This window comes from Cotesia typhae, unplaced genomic scaffold (genome assembly GCF_013202065.1).
Source record: "Cotesia typhae breed Kobodo isofemale line unplaced genomic scaffold, CoteBio_Ctyphae scaffold_13, whole genome shotgun sequence".
In the NCBI taxonomy this organism is placed as follows: Eukaryota; Metazoa; Arthropoda; class Insecta; order Hymenoptera; family Braconidae; genus Cotesia; species Cotesia typhae.
In genome coordinates this window covers 15,051,868-15,076,378 of record NW_027423774.1, presented here as the reverse complement: position 1 = coordinate 15,076,378, position 24,511 = coordinate 15,051,868, and the positions used below count along the sequence as shown (strand labels likewise).

At 27.0% G+C, this 24,511-nt stretch overlaps 3 protein-coding genes and 1 long non-coding RNA gene across 6 annotated transcripts; 3 read left to right on the top strand and 1 right to left on the bottom strand.

Annotated features, from left to right (window-relative positions):
• Positions 1 to 518: 518 nt before the first annotated feature.
• Prd1 (pleckstrin homology domain-containing protein pruning defect 1) lies at positions 519 to 8,579 on the bottom strand. 3 transcript variants are annotated; one of them, XM_074253513.1, is made up of 7 exons: positions 8,367 to 8,579; positions 7,489 to 7,684; positions 7,144 to 7,331; positions 6,183 to 6,377; positions 3,398 to 5,878; positions 3,060 to 3,179; positions 519 to 2,982 (listed from the first exon to the last, which is right to left on the bottom strand). In XM_074253513.1, the coding sequence occupies exons 1-7, from the start codon at positions 8,454 to 8,456 to the stop codon at positions 2,866 to 2,868; spliced, it is 3,387 nt and encodes a 1,128-aa protein (XP_074109614.1). In that variant the 5' UTR covers positions 8,457 to 8,579; the 3' UTR covers positions 519 to 2,865. The 3 variants fall into 3 exon arrangements, with proteins under 3 accessions (XP_074109614.1, XP_074109615.1, XP_074109616.1); XM_074253514.1 differs by lacking the exon at positions 8,367 to 8,579 and adding an exon at positions 7,767 to 8,307; XM_074253515.1 differs by lacking the exon at positions 7,489 to 7,684 and having other exon boundaries at positions 8,367 to 8,535.
• Positions 5,758 to 6,131, top strand: LOC141534268 (uncharacterized). The gene is made up of 2 exons (XR_012480395.1): positions 5,758 to 5,898; positions 5,972 to 6,131. It is a non-coding gene; the product is annotated as an uncharacterized LOC141534268 (long non-coding RNA).
• A 5,501-nt stretch (positions 8,580 to 14,080) lies between the features above and the next one.
• Positions 14,081 to 16,289, top strand: Ctsl1 (cathepsin L). The gene is made up of 6 exons (XM_074255498.1): positions 14,081 to 14,235; positions 14,684 to 14,821; positions 14,934 to 15,086; positions 15,186 to 15,404; positions 15,480 to 15,837; positions 15,909 to 16,289. Exons 2-6 carry the CDS (start codon positions 14,726 to 14,728, stop codon positions 16,115 to 16,117), a joined length of 1,035 nt encoding a protein of 344 aa, XP_074111599.1. The 5' UTR covers positions 14,081 to 14,235; positions 14,684 to 14,725; the 3' UTR covers positions 16,118 to 16,289.
• Positions 16,290 to 16,436: 147 nt separating this feature from the next.
• Dlt (codanin-1 like protein dlt) lies at positions 16,437 to 22,681 on the top strand. The gene is given in 11 exon segments (XM_074255497.1): positions 16,437 to 17,756; positions 17,859 to 17,947; positions 18,037 to 18,941; positions 19,008 to 19,664; positions 19,667 to 19,820; positions 19,900 to 20,182; positions 20,276 to 20,552; positions 20,638 to 20,795; positions 20,881 to 21,478; positions 21,481 to 21,918; positions 21,921 to 22,681. Coding segments are annotated over 11 exon segments (4,299 nt in total). The 5' UTR covers positions 16,437 to 17,675; the 3' UTR covers positions 22,580 to 22,681.
• Positions 22,682 to 24,511: the final 1,830 nt, after the last annotated feature.

Here is a 24,511-nt window from a genome sequence, read left to right as displayed (position 1 = left end):
TTTAATTTGATGAATTAAAAACATAACCACATAGTAGACAGGAATTATTTCGAAAATACATGAGCTCGAAATATTTAAAAAATTATAAACAAAAGAATATTTTCCTTGATTATCTTGTTTGAAAAATTATAGTACACATGTGTAAACTTTATTGCACTTTAAGCGCCGACCAAATGACCTAATTTACATACATTTAATATAATTATTCATACGAGAAGGTGAGTAATTTTTGTAACAAATGTTCAAAGAAATATTCCGTATAATTTCAACAGAGAGTAGCTAATATTAAGCAGTTAACTTTTGTCTATAACATTTTTATACAGTATTATCCATTGTAAGTGTTTAATTAACGTTTAAAAATTAAACCAAGAGATTTACTGCCGACATCGTACGAAATACTCTTTGAGCATGTGTTCCAAAACGTTAAGATATTAAAGCAAATTTTAGTATGTGTATATGAATATAAGTTACCAAATTTTGAAATTTTTTAAGTTTTATCATCAAATGAGGCCACCATGTATGTAAATTATTTTTTTCTTTATTATTAATACTCCTAATTCTATCACATTCGTATAAGAGCTGCATTATACAATTGTTTATATGTCTAATCTATACTTCATTGATAGATCAATTACAATTTTAGTAGTACAATGTTTCCTTTTTTAAGTAATATAATAGTCTAATTAAAAAGTTTTTGTAAAAAAAAATGTAAATCAACGAAATATTAAATATAACAAATATCAATCATAATAAATAAAAAATAATTTATCATGTAAAGAAATAAACATTTCAAAATTTTTAAGTATTATTACATTTAATTACTTTAATTTCATTCAAACTTATTCCTTATTTACGCTTATAATCACAAAAATAAATTCTTTCAATATATAACTTAGACAAAAATAAAAAAACTTTACAACGATTATGACTTAATAGTCTAAATTGATCAGTATTATAGCTGTCAATTTATACTTACGAAAACATTAACAAAATAAAAATCGGATTCTAAACTAAAACTTTTACTAGTTACTCAAAGTTTTATAATATTAAAAATAAAGAAAGTAATGTTTACCAATGTTCTCGAGTATATGTTTGATCACAAATAACTGATTTTCTTAATAAATATTAGAAGAGAAGGGGTACTTTGATATATGTTTAACTATAAACAAGCATTTCTTTTTGCGCAAAATCGAAATTGAAGATAAAGTTATGAACTGATATCTATCCTAAGCTTTTATCTTGCATGCATTAAAAAAACTTATAACGTATCTATTTTAAAATTAAAGTAATCATCCATTTATAACTCATTCTTCGATCTTTACATTTTTTCACTCTTGAGAAGAGAAAAGTAATAATATTTTCATGAATTTATAACAACATAAAATTAATATCTATCTAAGGTACATTGGTAAGGCAAATTGAAATCAAATACCGAGCATGGAAAACCTATTGACGGCCATAAATGATAGCATAAATTAATTTTATATCACTTGTATTAAAAATTGAAGTCAGTCAACTTGGTAAAGTATTTTTAGGTTTACAATAAACAAGAAAAATTCTAATTAGACTGAAACGATTTCAACTTTAATCAGTGAGTAAGAATTACACTATTTATTCTTTCTTGGGGAAAAATCGATCATTTCCTTCGGGTAAATAGTCGAATCGATTTTAAATTGTCTTGTTTTAACTAAATAATTTAACAATCATTAAAACTTCAAACTTTCGCAAGCAACGTAAAAAAACATATTTAATTTTCATTAGTGTTTATACAATTTGATATTATTTTTTTTTTTAGTATTAAGTTATTATTGTTTTATTATGAAAGGTAAAAGTCTAAATTAATGAGTTGAGTATTAAAAATTATTCGCCACTTGACTACATTTGAAGTAATATTAATAAATAAATTCGAAAAAAAAAATTTCAACGTGCCCCCTTCTCTCTCATAGATTATATATAAATAAACTTATAAAATACCGAATGAATATATACCTTAGATCATTCTTACATCAATTGTATTATAATAATATTAGACAGCCATACGATTAATTATGAACTCGTTCACGATTTTACGTTATTTAATAATTTCCCTATTATAAATTAATGTACGATATATTTATAATATATTTAATAAAGCTAATACAATTAATAATATATTTATATACCTATATATTTATATTGCACTATTTTTCCAATATTAATTGATTATTGTGCAAAGATATTATCTTTACTTGCACTTTAAATTAACAAATATGATTTTTCAAAGCTTTAATTAAATAAATAGAATTACACTGTATATATATATATATATATATATATATATATATATATATATATATATATATATATATATATATATATATATATATATGGTTTTCAAGAGCAACTCTCCTTCAAATACTTTAACACTTTTTTAAACCTCTACTTAATTTGAGTTTTATAAAGTTTAGCAATCTGATATTCAAGTTATATTTATAAAATTAATATATTGCACATTAATGAATAAGAAATCTCCATTAAATGCCTTTTTTAAAAAGAGTACTCGATAGAAACATACTATTGCAAAGTTCAGGCATTGTTCTTTTAACACAATCATTAACTAATTACAATTTAACTTGGGTGATCATTAGTAATCACAATTAAATTGAATAATAATCATCGTCAAATAAAATAGTATTTTCATTTCATTTTTACTTTTGTTTGTGTCTCAAGCATATCTTAAATAATTATTTTGAAAAATGTTGCGATAATGTTGTTTACGGAATAAAGATCTTCTTGGCTTGTTTGTTTAACAACAAACAAACAAGACTTTATTTTGTAGCATTATTGCATTTAGAGTAATATAAGTGATTATGTGACTCAGCTATTTTATTTAGGTGATACGGGTAATAAATGTTGCCAAACACACTCAAGATCCTTACTAACATCTGAACAACGCCGGTGTAATTTGTTTTCTGGCGGTAGAGTTACCATCGGGAACTCGCCCTAAGTAAAGAATAATAAATATCAATCATTATATAAATTCAAATTATTGGCTTTTATTGATAAATATATTGATTTACCATTTTCGTATTTGCCCATAAAGTTTCTAAGACTTCTTGAAAAGCACACAGTTCAGCATAGTTAGTAAAGTAAATTACCCAGTCTCCACTACTTTCATGAACTTCTCTACAAGCGAATTCCTGAATAAAAGTATATGTTGAAAAGTAAATTAAAAAATTTTTTTTTCAATTTTGTAACATTTATAGAAACTTTACTGCATTCTTAGAATAAAAAGAAGTTTTTTGTAAGTATGTATATTGTAGAAATAGAAATCGATAAAAATCAAAGTCATGAATAAAAATAAAAATACAATTTTTAAATCAAAATAAAAAAAAAAAATTATACAATCAATATTTACCAAAATACACCATGATTGCTGTGCCAAGGGTACACGAAAAGCTGTCAAGTCTTCTACAGTTGCACAAGAAAGTGTCTGACCTCTTTGAGTACCTGGAAAAACTTCTTTTATAGTTACTAGATGCTTTGTAGTTGCAACCAAACTACATGGTAAAGGATTCTTTTGCTCTGAACAATCAAATAATCCAGATGCACTTTGTACAAAACTTTGTAACCATTCAGAAGCAACATATTCATCTGGTGCAGCAAATTGAAATGACTTATTTGGTTTGAGAAGTATTTCAAATGTATGAGGTCGATGAGAATTAGGAATTCGTCTGCAGCCTTGACAAAGTCCACCTTTTAACGGAATAGCGCGTTTTGGAAGTCGCTGATTAGAATCTGTAAACACATAGACAACTCCACCTTTTAAAACAAAATAACCTGCTTCCCAAGGATGTGTTGGAGCGTTAGGATGTAATGATTGATAAGAATGCGGTCGAAACATCAGATCTCCTTCTTTTGTTGGACCACAAGGAGTACTAGGAGGTGATATGTGATCATCTTCCATATAAATTAAACTGTAATGTTTAATTTTTTCCTCTTGATTTACAGCTGTCTCAGACATGATTGAGTGCTTCAGATTTCGCATATCTTTATAACTGAGCTCTTTGACTGCTGGTAACCGTGGTTTTGACGGTGATCGTCTCATAGCTATCTCCAGGTGAGTTATAATCTCATGAGTTATCTTAGAACAACCTGTAGAAAATAGATACTGCATCTCACAGTCCGCGTTAGATATTAAAATTGTTTGTGCATTTGGTCCAATCATAATCACATCTAACTCATTATATGGTATGACAAATTGATTGCTATAGATATTGTCAGATTTTAAACCAGTTAAATAGAGTGTTTTATCAGTTAATAATGTAAGCATTGGTCGACTATCACCGTTGGTCATATATGAACTTCGAACTTTATACACTTTGTATAATTCCTCCGTTTTATCTCTGTAAATATCACGTTTGAAGATTTCTCTAAGTTTTAGACTTATTTTTTCACCGCTGAATTCTTGTTTTTCCGCAACAATATTTTCTTGCACTTCTTTTTCTAGATCTTCATTAAAATCTTTAAAAGCGTTTAAATCAACTTTAATACCCTTAATATACAAAGTACTATTTTTTAATGTTTTTTTGTTCTTTTGAACTTCAAATTTACGTTGAGTAATTGATCTTAAAAATCTTCCAAGTAATGATGTACTTGAGGAAGCTTGTCGAATTGATGATGAAGATAAAAGTTTTCCATTATCACTAGGTAAAATTGAAGTCATATTCGATTTCTTCACCGGCGAAGCTAAGTGCCTAGAAGTTTTCTTATCCTCAAAATCAGCAGAGGTTAACATGCTATCTACATCTGACCAATCGCTCGAATTATTATATTTTTTTGTGTTCATCAGCTGGGGCATTTCTGATTTTACTACTGGATCCTCAACGATACATCCATATTCTTTTTCAACAAAATAAGCTTCTTGTGCTTCATTATCAGCTAGTTCGATTTCCATTGTTGACTTCAAATTTTTACCAGGGTCCTCTTGTCCTTCTGGAACTCCACGTTCTAGTATTGATGGGCCACATGTGCATCTACAGTTTTTGCATATTTTACATTCACTATTACGATTGAAAGTACCATTATAAGACGATGAATAATAATCTGAGTACGCATTTCTGGTATTGATACTTTTTTGAACGTAAGGTGCATCTCCATTAGCACACCAACTATATCTTCCTTTCTGCGCATCTTTTTTTTGCACAGAATCAACAGGTGTAAAACTCATAGAAAAATCTGAAAAATTTTCATCATCGTCCAATTTCATTGTTTTAAAAATATCTTCATGAAAACTCACACGCTTCTTAGTTTCGCTACGTTTCTTTTTACGCTGTCTCCGATGGACAACACTCTCTATGCCAGAAGATGATAAAATACTTGTATCTGTCATATTAATCGTATTTAAGATACTATAAGGAGTTTCAGCACAACAGTCACAATCAGAAATTGTCATACTAAGTTCCAGTAAATTAGTATCATTGTTTATAACATATGAGTTACGTGAATCTATATTTTTCTTGAAACTATAACTACCATCTCCATAGTAACTATTACGTTTAATATAATCTTTTCCTGAATTATCATAAGCATTATTTGCTTTATCCAATCGTAATGCATTTAAACTTTTGCTGTATAGATGGTAATCTGTAAGAGTTTCTAAACTAGAACAGTTTATCTTATTGTCATCAAGCTTACTGGTCACAATATTTTGATTAACAATGTCGCTGTTGGTCACAATTGCATGTTTAAATTTAGAATGTACTGGTAGTTTTCCATCTTCACTTGAGTCACTTGATGAAAATGAACGATCTAAGTTTTTGTTATCCTGGATACAATTAAACGTTATGGGTTTATACTTATTTCTGTACTTAGGAACATCGTCTATTGATGAGTCCTCCTTAAACAAAATAGCAAATAGTATGTAAGTTTAAAGTTTTTATGTTGTTCATCCTTAAAGGATTTATTTGTTAATATATTGTTTACTTTTTAGTACACAATGTGACGTTAAAAAGCTATTTGTACATCAGTACGTAAATGTTTTATAAGTAGTGTACAGTGACTGTAGCTATACAAAAATTAAGCATCATTGTATCAATAAATAATTAAACAAATAATAAATAAATAAAAATTTAAACTGATGTAAAAAATGATTAGTTGTGTTGAAAAAAAGACTTTAAAAAATATAAAATTGAATATTTTACTTCTTTATAACTGCTCGCATCTGTTTCATTGGACATATCTATATCACTATCCAAAGCAACACCACTGTCACCAGGAGAAGCAAGACTTGAAGTGACACTTGACGACCTTAAATGTAATGATAGAGCTGTTCCTGATGGTGACCCACTCATAGGCCGCTGTGGCATGTAATTGCAAATATCTAAATACGTTACATCCTGAAAAAAAAATATTTAAAAAATATTAGATAAGTACCAAATATTTCCACTACCATAATAAAAAATTATAATCATAATGGAAAACGATAACCCATTGTTTTAAAAATTATGAAAGTCCCAACTTTCACATAAATGTATATATAAACGATTTTTACTAACTACACTGATAAATGTAACCACGGGGGAAGGGTGATATTGGCATTCATATTCAAAGATAGATAGAGGTGAAAAAAAAAATATAGTTCAAAGGTCAATCTTTTATTTTACTGGATTAAATGAATAGTATTCAGTTGATAAACAAATTTGAACAATAAAAAAAAACTTTTCAAAATAAATGAATATTTTTGTGATACAATTAATATTAATAATTAATGTGTATTATTTCTGGCATCAAACATCCGAAAAGTAGGTTAATTAATAAAAATAAAATTTTGTATGAAAAATAGAGAATATGATAAAAAAAAAAATTGAAATATTAATTCGATTAACTTGATAAATAACAATAATACTGAAGTTAGCAATCAGCTGTTAATTTAAAAAATTTTTTTAATAAATCAATTACAATAAAAAAAATGCTTCTAAAAATTTTCACTTGTAATTTTTATTAATTTTTACATATGAAACTTTTTAATTTAATGTTTTTTATAATAATTTAATTGCTATAAATATCTAAAAAAAATTTTTATATCTGTCAACGTCAGTGTCATTAAATAACATGATATTTTGATAAGATTGGTCTAAGTTATTAAAACAAAGATGAACTTACCAGTTCCAAAGTAAATGATACATTCTCTAAACCAGCTAAAAGGTTTATTAACTGATGAGTTTTATCAGTATCACGAACAAGAGCATGAGGAAAATACTGTTTCTTTAATATGTTTATATCTCGGAGAAAACATGCTAAATAACTCTCAAAAATACTTTCACTGAGAGTGTGATAAAGCCAAGCACGACCTAAAACAGAACATTGAAATATAATAATGTATTCAATAATTATTATTCAAAATAATAACGAAGCTGATAATTGTCATAATAATAATAATAATAATAATAATAATAATAATAATAATAATAATAATAATAATAATAATAATAATAATAATAATAATACCTTTGCCAATAGATGTTAAAACACTTTGTAAAGCGTGAATTACAACAATTGTATCATGATGACTAAGTTCACGAACCATACCCCAATAACCATGTTTTTCAACTCGTAAACCATGACGTAGAGCACGGTCTAACCAGTAAACTAGCCAAGAATCACCATCTAATACAACTGTACCATGCAAACTTTGGGCATAAACCTGAACAAGAAATTTTATTGTTGATAAAATAAGCAATTTTAATTATTAATAGAAATGTTTTTATAAAAATACAGTGACTCACATTTCAACACACAGAATTTTTTTTTATTTTATAGAAATATGTATTCTATTTATTGAGATTGTATGCTTAATTAATGACAATGAAATGTAAGACAGTTATTAACTGTTAAAATAGATAATGCAAATTTAGAAAAAATTGCATAACTTATAATAGATTTTAGGCTAAGTGGAAAGTAGTATTGGCAAAATTCTAAATCAATACAACAACAATGATAATGACATCTTAAATCATCTGATAAAGTTAACGGATGAAAAACAATACAGTGGAGTCTCTACAACTTCTATTACGAGAAGTCTGAAATTTAATTGTTAAAATTCAAGTTATAAAATACACGGCATCGGACGAGCCCCTCCATTACTTTTTTGTAGGAAATGGTGGGAATTTAAAGTTAGAGTACGAAAAAGCTTAAGACTTCACTGTTTAAAAAAATTGTTTTGAAAAAAGTAACAAAAAGCTAGATGTATGAATAATATAATTTTCTTTCACTTTCATGAAGTTTTTTAAAATCGACTATATGTGTAAGAGTGTATATATGTATATGTTACGGCCTTGACGACATTCAGACGAATAACACACGTTACTATATACATATATACTCACCAGTTTGACAGCTTTTGTCAGTTCTTGAAGTATTCTGCCTTTTGACAGCACTTTGTCTGTACACAAATCCATGTTTTCTCGGGCTGGCATTATGTGGCTTGTATTTACATGGCTGGTGAATTTAAACAAATTAGTTTCACTCCCGAAATTAACAATTTTTGCCAAGAAATAGTGACGATAAGTACGTCCTTTCTTGACACCACCGCACTGAACAGTCGAGCCGGCCCATTGATTTTATGAGCGCGCATGACACGCGGTAAATTTATCAAACTTGCAATTATTTGAACAATAAAATTCATTTTAAATTTGATATCTTTGATATAGGGTAAAAGTACCATTTTTGGCCACCGTTCCACCGTTTTTGTCCAGTTGACATTTAAATTAATTTATAATAAAAAATTATAATATTATAACCATGTTTTGGTTGAGTTTTAAAAAATTAATATTAAAACAAATTAACTTTGTAATGGTTTATTAATATAAATTCATTTCTATCGTTTATTTGAACAATAAATGGCCATAAACGGTACAGTGGCCACAAACGGTACTTCTACCCTGTACAACATTGTAAAATATATTATTTTTTTTTCTTCTTCTTCAATAGATAGATACGGAGAACAGGGTTAATCTTACCAGCCACCCCTAAAATTTACCCATATTTTTAAGTTTAAAGCTCTCAAAAATATACCCTCAAGTAGATCTTCGAGTTTTCTGAGTGAAAATTATTTTTTAATACAAATCATAAATTTTATTTATAAAAATCGAATTTTTGATAAAACTTTAATTTCAGAGAAGAAAGAAGCATCTTTTCACATTAAGGAAAATAAAATGGCCTGAGAGTTGCGCTAACCTTCTTGCAAAATAATATTAAAAATTTACAATTTTATTATGTAGAAGACACGTTAAAAAATAATGAGGGTGAATTCAGCCGACATCCGACAATTGAAAACTTTAAAAATAGATATCTTCATAAGAATATCAATTAGTAAAATTTTTCAAAGTGATAACGGCGTGTATTTGAATTGCCTGTAAGAGCATTTTTTTAAAAATTCATTAAATCCGTTATTTAAGTTGCAATTTAAAAATTAAATTTTTGCTTGGAAATATTGGAAATACATGTTTTTCATAATCGATGAAAATCAACTATTTTTAAGTTTTTTCCTTCATTTTCAGCAGCATTTTTTCATATTACTCTTGAAATGGCCAGAATCAATGTGTATACTGTAAAAAATTTTCAATGAATTTTACTATGTGTGCATAGTAACACCGGACTATAAGAAAACTGGTACAAAATTTACAAGTTCCCATAGCAAACGTATGCGCAGACTACACAATAGTAAAATTCATTGGAAATTTTTTGCAGTGTAGCTTTCAAGCGTTCCAAGTTCGAAAAACGGGAAGTTACTGGGATGACCTGCTGGTCAACCACTTTTCAGATTTTTTTTTCTGTTTTTGGTGAATTTTTATTTTTAAGGGTAGCCGAACGGTTATTTCGGGGACAATCATGGGTTTGTTGATTGTTTTAATTCCATGGAAAAGCTGTCGGCATTATGTCACGTTACAAATGCCGTAAGGAAGTATGAAAAAATTCAATTTTTTTTTCTTCGACTTTTTAGTCGTGAAAGCTACATATCGATTCTAGCCATTTCGGATGTAAAATAAAAAAAAATTCTGCTGAAAATGAAGGAAATAACTTAAAAATAGTTGAATTTCATCGATTTTGAAAAACGTGTATTTCCAATATTTCCAAACAAAAGTTTAATTCTTATATTGCAGCTTAAATAACGGATTTTATTAATTTTTTTAAAAATGCTCCCATATACAAGCAATTCAAATACATGCCATTATCACTTTGTAAAATTGTGCTAATTGATATTTTCATGAAGATATCGATTGTTAAAGTTTTCAATTGTCGGATGTTGGCTGAATTCACACTCGTAAAAAATAGTATCTTACATCTCGTTAGAAGAAAATAGGATTCATTGCATACCATGATACTTAAAATTTAATTCGCTTCTTTTTTAAAAGTTATAGACATACATATCTCTTTCTTAATATCCTTTAAATTCCCTTATTTTATTTTTCACTGCGTTATATGATTATGTATATATCTTATATTACTCCCGTTTTCCTCTCAATGTCTATTACTCATAAAAAAATTTTTTGATACGGCTTGATAGGTGCATAAATAATTTTTTTTTTATGTGACCTGATATGTTTTGATCTAGATAATATTTATGTCCGGTCATGTATACACTGATAAAAAAATTGACTTGACTCAAGAGCCAAACTCTTGAACCAAGAATATCATTTTGAAGAAAATGATTTTTTTAAGTCAAAAGAATAAATTCTTGAAACAAGAAATTTTTTTTAGACCAAGAATAATTTCTTCTTGAGATATTTTCTTGATCTAAGAATTTATTTTGGAAGACAAATGATTATTTTGCTTTAAGAATTTCTTGTCTTGATTTAGATTTTCTTGGCTTAAGAGCTATATTATCTTCAATCGATACATTTAGTTTTTCAACCAAAATAACATTATCGTTTAAAAAACTTAAAATAATTCATCAAAGTATATTTCAAAAACTAAATAGACTTTAATTTTTATACCGAAAAAAAATTATTTCTTGTAAATAAGTAAATTAATAACTCAAAAAAAAGCCATTCTTAACACAAGTCGGTAACATCTTGAATCAATGTTATCGCCTATCTTGAATCAAGAGACAAAAATTCTTGAAAGAAATATATCTATATCTAGTTTCAAGAGTTCAAATTTTGAAGAAAAAAAGTTTCTTGAATCAAGATTGTTTTTCTATCAGTGTAGAAAAATTCTTAAACTAAGAAAGTTTACTTGGTTTAAGTAAATTTTACTTGATTCAAGACAATCAGCTTCTTCATAATTATTTTATTGGCTCAAGAATTTTACTCTTGATTCAAGTTAATTTTTTTTCAGTGTATGAACTATCGAGGCCTTTACACATTCACGTAATTTGATGGATTTAAAGAGATACAGTGAAAAATCACTTTTCTTACAATATTCTACAATTTTTTTTAGTACACGTACTTTTAAGTGTCTATACGAATAAATTTTTTTTAATAGTCCTTGCAGCGCTAATTTTCGAAATATTAGCAATTAAAAATCGCACATCTAACATGTATTCCCTATCCTGATCATAGTTAGAGTGAACATTTTATTGAATAACAACCATACTTTTTTTAAAACTTTTTAAAAAACTGAGAATATTCAATTGAAGTTATAAATGTTGTGAATTTTTTTTATCAAAAATAACATAAGCAAGCGATATTAATTTTTTTTTATAAAAAATGCTTGAAGTTGGGTACTTTCGATATTTTACGTGAGTGGAAGTAAGTGAGCGATAGTCTGTATAGATCCTGATAGCCAGCGCTTTCTCAGTAAGTGTTGACTTCCAGCAGTTACGGTTAAGTTATACATCAAGTTGGCGGTAATTCTTCACTCAACAACAGTTGTAAGCAAATTGACAGAAATCTACGGCCGCAACTTGAATACAAGTTAACAATCAAACTTGTAGTTAAATTTCCTTTCAACTTTACTACAATTTGAAGGAAATACTTGTACAGCAAGTTTTGACGTCTATTTGCAGAGTAAGTTATAGGTAACTAATAGGTAATCGCTCGCTTTGCCAACTCTTTCCGTCAAGTTTGCTTCAAATTGCGGACGTAGATTGACAGTAAGTTATAGGTAAGGTGGCTATCAGGGCGAGAACCGAAAAAATTTATCACTATACGAATAATGAAGAGATCAACAGTAACTCATGTACTTAGTATAGGTTTAAATATAATTCGAAATTTGGTAAATATTTACGAGTGGGGTCAACCATTTTCATTTTCATTTTTTTGAAGACAGTTTTTATTTGATTTTATTGATATATATATATATATATATATATATATATATATATATATATATATATATATATATATATATATATATATATATATATATATATTTAAATACATAAAAAATAAACAATTAAAAAAAGAAAAAAGTTGATTATCACAATTTTAACAAATTTCCAAAAAAATTTATAAATTTTTTAGAAAATTTTGATATTGAACTTTTTTTTTTAAATGTTCGTTCCTTTTATATATTTTTCAAAAAAAAAAATATATCAATAAAAGATAAAATAGAAATTTTATGCAAAAACATCTTTATTTTTTCTTTTATGACATTTTTTATCATCAATGCGCCGTAAAAACCAGCAGAATAAAAAAAAATTTTGAAAATGTTAATTTTTCACCTAGTTATGGCTCAAAATGGGGTTGACCCCACTTGTAAATAATTACCCGAAATATCCTTGTGGGATACAAAATTTATTCTTACAAAATTAATTTTTATGAATCAAAAAGATTCGTATAATTTCTGTTTTAAATAGCGTTCTCCGCAAAAGCATTCAAACATTGTTTTTTTCATACTTTAACAAAAAAAAATGATTATTCAGTTTCTGAAATGTCGTTGATAATTATATAATTAATTAGTCAATAGTCAGTATTGACGACTTAGTTTTCCATTTCAATTCTTGAAAAATTAAATCTTATTGTATAGATTTCTTACCAACTATTGATCTAAAAGAACGTCATGATTGTTAAATAATTATAATTAGTCATAAAACTATGTGCATAAACAAACCCACAACCTTGCCAGAAGATAGGAATTGTGAGAATATTTGATTTTTCTGACTAATTGGAGTAAAAATGAAATTTAACAAATTTTGAATGTTTAAAAAAAAAACTATTTTCCCTAAAAATGTTTTTTGTAAATAATTAGATTTCACAGAATAAATTTTACTGTGGGTTTTTCGTATCATCAAAACCTTATCCACTTTCTTAAAGCAAATAAGGGAAGTCAGTAGAACAATGCTCAATCTCATCACATCATTAAATCATAAATTACTTAACGGTAGATATTTTTAATCCCGTTCGTAAAGTCAGTAAAATAAAAGCATTTTACTGTTATATATTTATCTACGACATAAAAATTGGTTTCATAAAAACATCGTAGCTTAGAACTTTCTTGACCGATAATAAACACAGAAAACAAAAATAAATCAAATGCTATGTGTAAATATGTAGTATCAATTCCTTCTCATCTAAAACGTTTGTTTTTGAGTCGAAATAAAAATAACAAACCTCGGAATGATTTTCAATTTGATATTGCTTAATTTTAATTTATTAATAAATATAAAAATTATAATTTAGTAAGACTTTATTAATGATATGAAAATATGAAATATGGGTTACAGACGATAACATATGTTGATTGTAAGTCATATGAGCAATTAATAAACATCGAACGATGAGTAGTCATTTGCCAATGAAACATAATATCCACGTGATATGATAGCGGACAATGCACACCGATATGAAATTGTTTTTTTTTTTTTTACAGAATACTTATATGTAAGAAACTTGGTAAATGTATATAACAAAAACGGTGCGGTGATTCATTTTCTATAGATAGACTTCCAGGAAGTATTTTTTATGGGTTGTGTATATATATGTAGTTGGGATTTTGTTAAAATAGATAAGGATTAAGATTTATTTGAATTTACTATTTAGCCCGTCGAGGCAGACATCTCACATAACATTTACTCTGTACTCTTTATTCTTTATTCTCTGGTTCAGATCACCCTATACTTCACTTAAGCTATAGTATACACTTATAACAATATAGTCGAATGCAGCAACTACGAAGTAGTGAGAATATCAATACTTAGACACCATTACAAGTCATATAAATAAAGCGTCAGTGTCGTGATGCTCTCAGTAGTGGTCTGATTGTGTGGGTGATTCATTTGGGATTTTAAATACTTCCATTTTTATTATTGAGGTAAATTGCACTGATCATTTTTTAACGATTATTTTTTTAACAAACTTTTCAAAATAAATAATTAGTATTTTTTTTAAACAAATTTATTTCATAAAACTTTTTAGTTAGATCTTTAATTTTCGAATTAATCAATAAAGCGTCTTGTTTTTTTCATTATTGATTTATAAATAAACTTTAATCGGTTTTATAATTAATTTCTTATCACTTGGTGTATTGTTATTTATTAACATTGATTAAGTATAATAAAAAATTTTTAAAAACTTAAAAAAAAAAAAACAATTTTTTAAGATATTTAATGAATCTAAAGTTAAATGCGTCATTCGTACAACAACAAAGAAACTTAGAACATAATGATGTTTCATAATTTCTATTGGTAGTAACTGTAAATTATGATGATGTTACATCATTCAAATCAAATCACTAATTTTTTCTTTTCTTTTAATTTCAGATTTAGTTTGTTTATAATTAATTTTCTGCAAAATACTTAGCCATGAAAATTTTATTACTCATATCCATGGTACTGATTGGTACCATTCAAGCCATCTCAGTTTATGATCTTGTAAAGGAAGAGTGGAATACTTTCAAGGTATAGTGTTATAGTTTTTTTAAAGATTATTATTAATTTTTTTTTAATTATTATATTCATCGTTATAATTTTTATAGAAATTTTTTAAAATTTATTTTTCCATTTATTTTAGATCCAACATAAGAAACAATATGAAAATGATGTCGAAGAAGGTTTCAGGATGAAAATTTACATGGACAATAAACATAAGATTGCTCAACACAATGCCAAATATGAAAAGGGATTAGTCTCATACAAACTTGCTATTAACAAATTTGGAGATATGGTATTTATTAAAGATATTAAAGATATTTGATAGAATTATTGAATATTTAAAATTAACGTAAAAATAATTAAATTAAATTTTTACTTTTTCATAAATCAGCTTCATCATGATTTTATTAGAATGATGAATGGATTCAACAAAACAATTGATAGAAATTTAAGATCTACTTTACAAAGAAGTGGAGGTCTTACCCGTGGAGCTACATTCATTCCACCAGAACATGTTGAACTTCCAAAATCCGTTGATTGGAGACAGAAAGGAGCCGTTACACCAGTAAAAGATCAAGGCCATTGTGGTTCTTGCTGGGCTTTCTCTACAGTAAGACATAATTTTATTCTTATTACAATAAAAAATTATCATTATTTCTAATATTATTTATTATGTTTTTGACAGACAGGTGCTTTGGAAGGACAACATTTCAGAAAGACTGGTGTTCTTACTTCATTGAGTGAACAAAATTTGGTTGATTGTTCTGGAAAATATGGTAACAATGGTTGCAACGGTGGTTTAATGGATCAAGCTTTCCAATACATCAAAGATAACAAAGGAATTGATACTGAAAAAACGTATCCTTATGAAGCAGAAGACGACAAGTGTCGTTATAATCCTCGAAACACTGGTGCTGAAGATGTTGGATACGTTGATATCCCTCAAGGTGATGAAGAAAGTTTGAAAAAAGCAGTTGCTACTATTGGTCCTGTTTCTGTAGCTATTGATGCTTCTCGTCGATCTTTCCAATTTTATTCTGAAGGTAATAATGATGGTTAATGTAATTTCAATTGTATTATATCGTCATTCACTAATAATGTATATCTTTTTCAGGTGTTTACGATGAAGAAGAATGTTCTAGTGAAGAATTAGATCACGGAGTTCTAGTTGTCGGTTACGGTACTGATGAAAACGGAACAGATTACTGGTTAGTCAAGAACAGTTGGGCAGAAGTATGGGGTGAAAAAGGATACATTAAGATGTCTCGTAATAAGAACAACCAATGTGGAATTGCATCGTCAGCAAGCTACCCCCTTGTTTAATGTAAATTCATTTTTTTTTTCTTTAAATGAATTCTATTATGATTTCTTGATTTGACATAAAAATAATTAGAAATAATTTTATATTTGTACTCAATAATTAAATTTTAAAACAATGTTCGTAAACATCCATGACAAGTAAAATAAAAATTGTATTTTTATTTTAGATGAAAAATTGTTAAACATTATTCTTACGTGAATTCAAAGGAAATAATGTTCATCTTTTTTATGCAAGTGATAAATTATTGGTATAGTCTTTAAAATCGATTGTATAATTTAAAAAGCATTTATTAAGTTCTTTTGATATATTTTTTCATGATAATTGTAATAAGGTTTGTTTTTTTGTTACTAATTAAAGGTTTTAGTAATGATTTTATTCGTAAAAAAATATTTTTTTAAGCAAAATATTATATAAATAATGAAAGATAGATGTCTTTTCTTAATTTGGTTGAATATTTAAAACTAAAACAATAAAATTACTGAAAAGTAAAATGATAGAATAAATTTTTATATCAAAGGCGTTATATTTTATAGTTGATAAAAAATAAAAAGCTTGTTCTCAAACTTTAAAAATAAACATTTTTATAGCTGAAGAAATAATTTTTTCTGTTACCGCGTAGATAAAAAAAAGTTCATCTATCTACAAATAGATAATAATTCGTGTAAATAAATATTTAGTCCACGCTCTGCAATAATTAATAATTATTGAAAAAGCATATAATATTAAATATAAAATTGAATTGATGAGGGAAAACGTGAAAAAACTCAATATTTTTTAAAAAATATAAATTTAACTTATTCATTTCTGAAATAATTGTATAAATTCCAATTTTCGGTGGTATATGTCTCACCCATAGGATCTCATTGATACCTTTTTTTTTTTTTTTTTACAAAGGTATTTTAAGGATAAGCTTTTAGTAATGTATTTTCAGAAATTTTATTTTATTTTATTTTATTTTTTTTTTTAATTTAAAAATTGGGTAATATCACACAATAGTGAGTCATGTTCTTTTTTGAAAACGTTATTTTATTTGATTAAAAAATTTATTTGAAACGTAATTAGAGAAATTGAATTTCTGAAAATAAATTCACTGTGGTTTATTCTTAAAATTTTTATAAATTTCCAAATATTTTTATAAAAATTTTATTCTAATATGTATATTATAAAATTTTCCAATTATTTTAATGTCCTTCACTGAAAGTTTAAAATTTTTATTTATTCGTTGATATCTTAAATTTAGATATAGTATGGTATAATCTAGAAAAGATAATTACATCGGATGTCCTCGGGTTTCTTCGGTTATCTACGAGATTACACGAAATTATACGAACTTCCCACCTGTTCCATGCTTGCGTTAATCTTAAATTGCAACTAGTAGATTAATATTTGTTGAAACATATAATAGTGATTATTAATATTATTATTGTTTTTTATAGAGTGATACAGTGATATCTGTTAATATTTAAAAATTCTCGAAATTTTTTTAATTAACATTTACAATAATTGTGATTTTTTATAAATATTATTTTATTATAATATGTCGTAATATTGATAATAACAATGGATGTTTTAAATAAAATATTAAAATCTGAAATTTCCATTGATGAAATTTTGGAGTGGCTATCTGCAAATAACAATGAGGTAATTTAAATTTGTTTTTAGTGTTTATTTTTATTTCGCAACAAATTTCGAGGTTATAATCTATCCCCGTGTGTTTATTTATTCATTATTTTTTGTTTACAGATTAATTTTTCCAACAACGCGCAAATTACTTCAACACCTACCGAATTTATCTTATATTTTCTCGATTATTTAAGAAAACAATGTCAAGGGTAAATTAAAATTATTGATGTTTATTTATAACTCGATTGTTGATTATTTTTCTCTTTTAAATAATTAATTTAAAAAAAATATTTTCTAGGACACTAGATGTTGATATTCATAATACTGTAGAAAATCAAGTTAAAAAAAATATCCCAAGCACACCATCAAAACAAAACGAGAGTGTTAACAGAACCAGAAGTAATATAAGCTTAGAACATAGCAAACAATTGAAATTATCATCAGTGAGTATAGATAATCAAAATAGTTCACTGGGATGTTTCTCTCCTGACACCAAAATTGCAAATATAAGTAACAATATTCAACTGACGAGTACACCAGTGAAAACTATTCATCATATAACACAATCTGCTGATTCTACTAACTTGAACATCACTGATAAATCGGAACCTAGGCATACTGTTGATTGTATGTCTAGTTTTAATGAATTATCCCAATCTTTTAGTCCAATCATTAAACATAGCCGTCCACAATGGAGCAATGACGATCATTCTTTTGGTAACCCTGAATTTTCCGTCAATCGCCAAACCACATTTGACTCATCTCCACACGTAAGACAGCCCACAATAAATGACTCTGTTCATTCTAACACATCTATAGATACAAGTGTTAACCCTTGCAGTCCTGTTTCACCTTTGTATACCGGTTATGTACCATTAGCATCTAAAAAAAAAAGTTATGTCGCTGTAAGACAAAGAGCTACTCGAACTGATAAAAGTAAAAGTTCTCAATCTAAGCAAAATACTGATCAGAAAAAAAATGATCATAGTCGTAGTATTTGTCTCGGAGATTTTATTGCTCCAGAAAAAAGTAATTCTAAAAGAAATAATAAAAAAAACAGTTCGAAAGATCAGGTTTTGAAATCACAATCTACCCATGAACCAGAGCCTTTGCAAAATCAATCATTAACAGAAAATACTGGAAATAAATCTAAATCAAGGCGCCGTATTAAGCCAACAAAATTGAATCTTTCGTCTGATACAGGTAACAAATCATTCAAATCAATATTTGTTTTAGAATACGTTTATTATACCAATAATCTTATTTTAGCAAATCAAGAGGAAGTTTTTGGTGCAGTGAGTAGACCACGAATAGTTAACCCACAATTTCTAGAAACACAACCGAATGATAAATCAAATGAAATAGTATCTTTTGAAACTGAAAGAGAATTATTAAAGTTGGAAAGACAAAAACAACCAAAAGTTGATGCTTTTACAGAAGGAAATAGTCAGGAAGTGAAATGTGTAATTAAATCTCTTAAACCATCTTCATTTGTCGTTCCTCAATTAGAATTTGTTGATAATATTGAAGTGCTAAACATCTTAGCAAAACTTTATGCATCTCTTCTATGTAAAAATTTGATTTTAAATCCTATGTCAGAATTATATTTTATTATTTCTTTACTTACATTTCAATATAAATCATTAGTGGATGAAAATGAAAGTCAAATAACTCATCTAAACTCAGGAAGCAATAATTCTGATTCACTAGATAGATTAAAAAAAAATTTAGGAGTTTCTGATATCGTTGAAGATACAAATGAAACAAGTTGCAACAAGGAGTATCAAAAAAATGTCGATGATTCAGAATTGTCAACTTCTGAATTGGTCGACAAAAAGAAAATTGAACTTACTCAAGATGAACCAAATTACCTTGACACAGCTCATAATTGTATTTATTTTGCAACAACAACTCTTTTTATGGAAAAAGTTTATTATCGGTATCAGATCGAGCAGCTTTAAAGTTGCTCTATGATAATACATTGGTAGTAGCATTTCAACCAGCACTTCGAGAATATTTGAAAGAGTTATACTCAATTAAATGTTTACGTTCTAAACAATGTAAACCATATAATGACGCGAGGTAAGTGCGATAAATTAAACAATAACAATACTATTTATACATGTAGTAATTAAAAAAACTTATTTAAATTTTATTTCAGCACATTGCAGACAAATGTTTGTTTCCAAATGGACACCGATAATCGAGAAAATTTTCCTTCATCTTTAGCATTCTCTACGTTTAGAAAACAACGTGATTTATTCTATGAAATTTTAAAGACATGGGAAGATAATCATTTATTACCAAATTGGTCTTTTCATACAGCATTAGAAAGGAAAATAAATACATTGTTATCAATGCATCATGATGTTATTAACTATTATCATATAGCGCGATTGCTGAAATCTCAATTGTTAATATCATCTATGCAAATTAAACAAAAGGCAATACTTTAAATTCTTTTATCGTTATATTTTTTAAAAATTTAATTTAATAACTTCGTGTAACCATACTTATTATACATAATTATTCAGCAGGAACAACTGGATGATGACCAAACTTCAAATGTTTTAAAACACTTGAAAGGTTTAGACCCAGAAAAACTGAAACAATTAAAGGAACGGTTAGTTACTCCAACCTCATCAAAGGGACCAGTTCCGGAACCTGAATTTCTTGGCGTTCAAGAATTTTATAGAGATTTTATTTCAGCATCGTTTAATCCAAAATTTAATGTTATTTTGCAAAATTGTTTTGTTCAAGAAATTATAGAGTTAAATGAAACACAATTTGCATGTAGCGATATCGATACGAAAGGTGAGTACAAATAGTATTTTTTTTTTTTTTTTTTTTTTTTTTTTTCAAACATCTAAAAGTGACTAATTATTCAATATAATTTTAGAAAATTCAGTGGATGAAAGCACCAAGCAAAATTATATTATTTGTTTGTCAAGTCTCAGAGTAATGGCAAAATTCTTAGGTTTTATTATATCATTGCCATTTCGGTCAGAAGTTAAAACATTAGAAGCAATAAATACACAGATTGCTTTGCGAAGTCGCGTAAGTTTTCATCTATTCTTTTTTATTATTAAAAAATTTTATTATTTTCTAAAAATTATTTTGTTTGATTAAAATTTTATTTTAGACCCTCCCACCATTGGATTTACAAGAATGTCTATCAAATTCTATGAAAAATGGTAAACTTTCGCTAACTATTCCGTGGCTGGTTCAATATCTTGCTATGATGGATTCAGTAGCATTTCATTTACCATATTATTTGAAACTATGTAAAATACTTTATTGTCTATATCGTACAGCATACAATTCGTTAAATCAAGAAACATCATTGTTGATAACATTCTGCATTGGTTGGCTCTTTGATCTTCCAAATTTTCCGAAAGAACTTTATTATAACTGGTATTCAAATTACAATAGTGTAGAAATGGAGACGAAACCATTTTTAACTATTAGTAAATCAATTGAAACATCGAAATTTACGGATAAAACGTCAAAAAATGTTACTGGATATAATATAATTTTGGATGGAATGAAAATAATTGACGATAGAGCTTTATTTATTAGTTGTGAATTTTTAACGGAATTCAAAGTTTTATTAACAGCTGGAAATTCAAGTATACATAGCGGTAATAATGCCAATCGGCACATTACACCGGTCTCTAGCCAATTATCTAAACCAACACATGCTGCAAGAACAATAACTTTAGAGTTACAACTAGAAAATGCCTTTTTCATAGCCAACCACGCTCAATAAAAAAAACGGTTGATTTTGTTTCTGAAAGAGTCGCTTCAACTTGTGTTAAATATATTTGCAAATTTATAATAACGCCAATCAAAGAAAAAAGTTACAAAACATGGAAAATACAAATCAGTAAGAAGCCAAGTGAACAAATCGTTGCCACAGATGAATTGTTTCAGCATATAACAGTTGTTACACACGAAATTAGTAATGAATGTAAAAAAAAAATTCCTACTATGTGTGAAACAAGGATAAAAAATTCTATAGAATCTTTATTAGCTGAAGATATTTTAGAATCTGTAAAAAATATGTGCATCAAAATTGCTATAAAAATGGCAATGGAACGAATAAATCAGTGGATTGAATCTTATATCAATGGTGTAACTACGTCCAAAGATATGTATGAAGAATTTGTAAATAAAAATCATTCGATTCAGACGAAGACTCAAAGAAAGTGCAAAAGAGTAAATATGACCCAAGATTTCCTTCTTCAACTGCAGTAATTAATGATGTACGTAATTCAATGTGGGAATTAATGGAACAAAATGGAAGGTGGTCTATATTAACTGAAGAAAAAATTTTATTTATCATTGACAATGTACAATCAATAATATTGGGAAACAATGAATTAGTGATGTCAACTAAAAAAGTTTTATCTGTATTAAGTATTGATTATGCTATACATATAATAGTTTTTAAAGAACAATTAATGACAACTAACATAGAAAATAATTTTATAAAGTTGTGGAAGTTGTATAAAAATATTAATGAGTTGTTATCAGGACTATTAAGTCCTAGAAATATAAAACTTCTAATGCAAGCTTATGATGCCACAATTTGGAGAAGATATGGAAGATTTATACAAAAATTATTAGCAGAAAATTTATTAACAATTGAAAATTTTAGTGATCAATGTGTTGCCTTTTTTAGACTTGAATGGCCTGCATATGTTTTGAAATATATTCCAAATTGTTTATTGGAAGCGATTAGTCATTATAATAGTTCAAACGAACACACTGAAAAAGTTAAATATTTGATTAGTTGGATTGCTGTGACTTGCCCTGAATTAAGCTACAATTATGGATAATAGAATAAGTATTTTAATTTTATTTTTTCATAACTAATTAAGTAAACTTAAAAAAAATATTTGTACAAATAATTGTAAATTAATAAATTGACAAAAAATATATTTAATAATGCAAATGATTAATTTATTTTTCTCAAAAAAAAAAGCCTTATAGACTTAAAGTAAAATATTCGTTACTCTAAATAGAATAGATCTACTAGCGTTTATATATGTTTGAAATGAATAGATGTACGGGAGGTGTGGTAAAGAAAAACAGAAGTTGAAGCTCATTGAAAAAATTAAGTTTTTTTGTTGAAACTGACTTTTTAGTAGATTTCATAGAAATCTGACTATTGCATTGGTTCTCATGACGAAACTTTTGAAAAATTTTGCTGTATTCCGACTTAACTCGACGAACTGAGTCAGAAAATACATATGGTTCAAAAGTTGATAAATGTATGTACATATATTTCTATACGATATAACGCGGATTGTCACGATGATAGCATCAACAATTCTTAAGCGATCCTAATGAAACTCAACATACTGATTCTATAGACTATTACGAGGGTCAAATTCAAATATGAGCTTAGCTGCTCGATTAGTTTAGAAATTACAACGTTTTTTAATTTTGAAAATTAGAAAATTTTATACTCTCACTATTTCTCCTTCAAATAACTTTTGAACGCGTCAAGATATTCGATTTCTGTAAAATGCATCTGAAAGCTGGGAAATTCAGCCACAATTTACATGTTTTTCTAAATCAAAAAATCGCGTGCCTAAAGGTAAAAGGGCTTATAGCTAAGGGTTAATAGGGATTTGTGCTGAAAGGACGTATAAAAAAATTTTTGTTTGCCATTCGGTTTGAAATTGTTTGAAACGTAAAAATCTGTGAAAAAAAAATTTGGTATCCTAAAGCTGAAAGGACGTATATCTTAAGACATACGCCCTTTCAGCTTTAAGAAAAGTACTACTTAAAGGTAAAAGGGCGTATAAAAAAAATTGTAATTTTGATTCCAAATGTTGAATAATAGTTTCACAAGACAAGTTATACTTAAATAACAGCCCCATGTACAAAGTTTGATATAAAAAAATAGAAAATAAATCAATCAAAAACAAATTACGTAAAAATTAGGTAATTAATTCAAAGTAAAAACTACGTAAATAATTAAGTTACGCGTACTTTATTGTTTTTTGAATATATTTTCTTTTTTAACTTTAAAAAATTGTATAATTGAGAATTTACGCCGCTACTACCACAGAACGTATTTTCTTTTACATTTTTAAACTACGAAGATGTTCTTTTGTAAACTGGCCGAAAAAAAAATTATACGCTCTTTCATCTTTAGGTCACCAAAATTTCGAATTCTTAAAAGTAAAAAGGCGTATAATTAAAGACATACGCTCTTTTACTTTTGTAATTTTTTTTTTTTTTTTTTTTTCAATTTTAAGCGTAGAATGTGTCTACTACTCGATTGGCAATAAAAAAAAATAAACGCCCTTTTAACTTTAGGCATGTGAAATATCAACCTTAGAATCAATTTTAAGAAATTTTACTTTTGCATTCGTATTGTCCACAGAAATTAAATAAACTGAAATCTTCTTCCATTTCGGATACCGAATGGCTTTTTTTACTTCCAGCTATGAAAATCAATGATTTTTTTTTTGTTAATAACATGGTAAAAACCCCTAGCGTATGAAAAAAAAATGTTTACTTTATGAAAAATTTTACTCAAAAAGAAGACAAAAATTAATAATTGTAAACTTAAATTTGACAAAACATTCGCAAAAAAATGTTTGTGCCACTTGAGAACTCTATTTTAACAAAAAAAAAAAAAACAAACATTGTCTGAAAAACTGATCCTAAATATCATTAGTTAATCAATTGAAATAATTAATCAATAACCAATGACATCATTCGGACCAAAAACAAATTATGTTTTCAATTTTATT

Bases quoted from the DNA above. Each gene is read 5' to 3' on its own strand.
- Prd1 (XM_074253513.1), bottom strand. From the start codon at position 8,456: ATGCCAGCCCGAGAAAACATGGATTTGTGTACAGACAAAGTGCTGTCA. The intron at 6,378-7,143 runs GTAAGTTCATCT...TTTTTTTTTCAG, and splicing joins TATCATTTACTTTGGAACTG to GATGTAACGTATTTAGATAT. The intron at 5,879-6,182 runs GTAAAATATTCA...ATTTTGTTTAAG, and splicing joins ATGCGAGCAGTTATAAAGAA to GAGGACTCATCAATAGACGA.
- Ctsl1 (XM_074255498.1), top strand. From the start codon at position 14,726: ATGAAAATTTTATTACTCATATCCATGGTACTGATTGGTACCATTCAA. The intron at 15,405-15,479 runs GTAAGACATAAT...TGTTTTTGACAG, and splicing joins CTTGCTGGGCTTTCTCTACA to ACAGGTGCTTTGGAAGGACA. The intron at 15,838-15,908 runs GTAATAATGATG...TATCTTTTTCAG, and splicing joins TTTCCAATTTTATTCTGAAG to GTGTTTACGATGAAGAAGAA.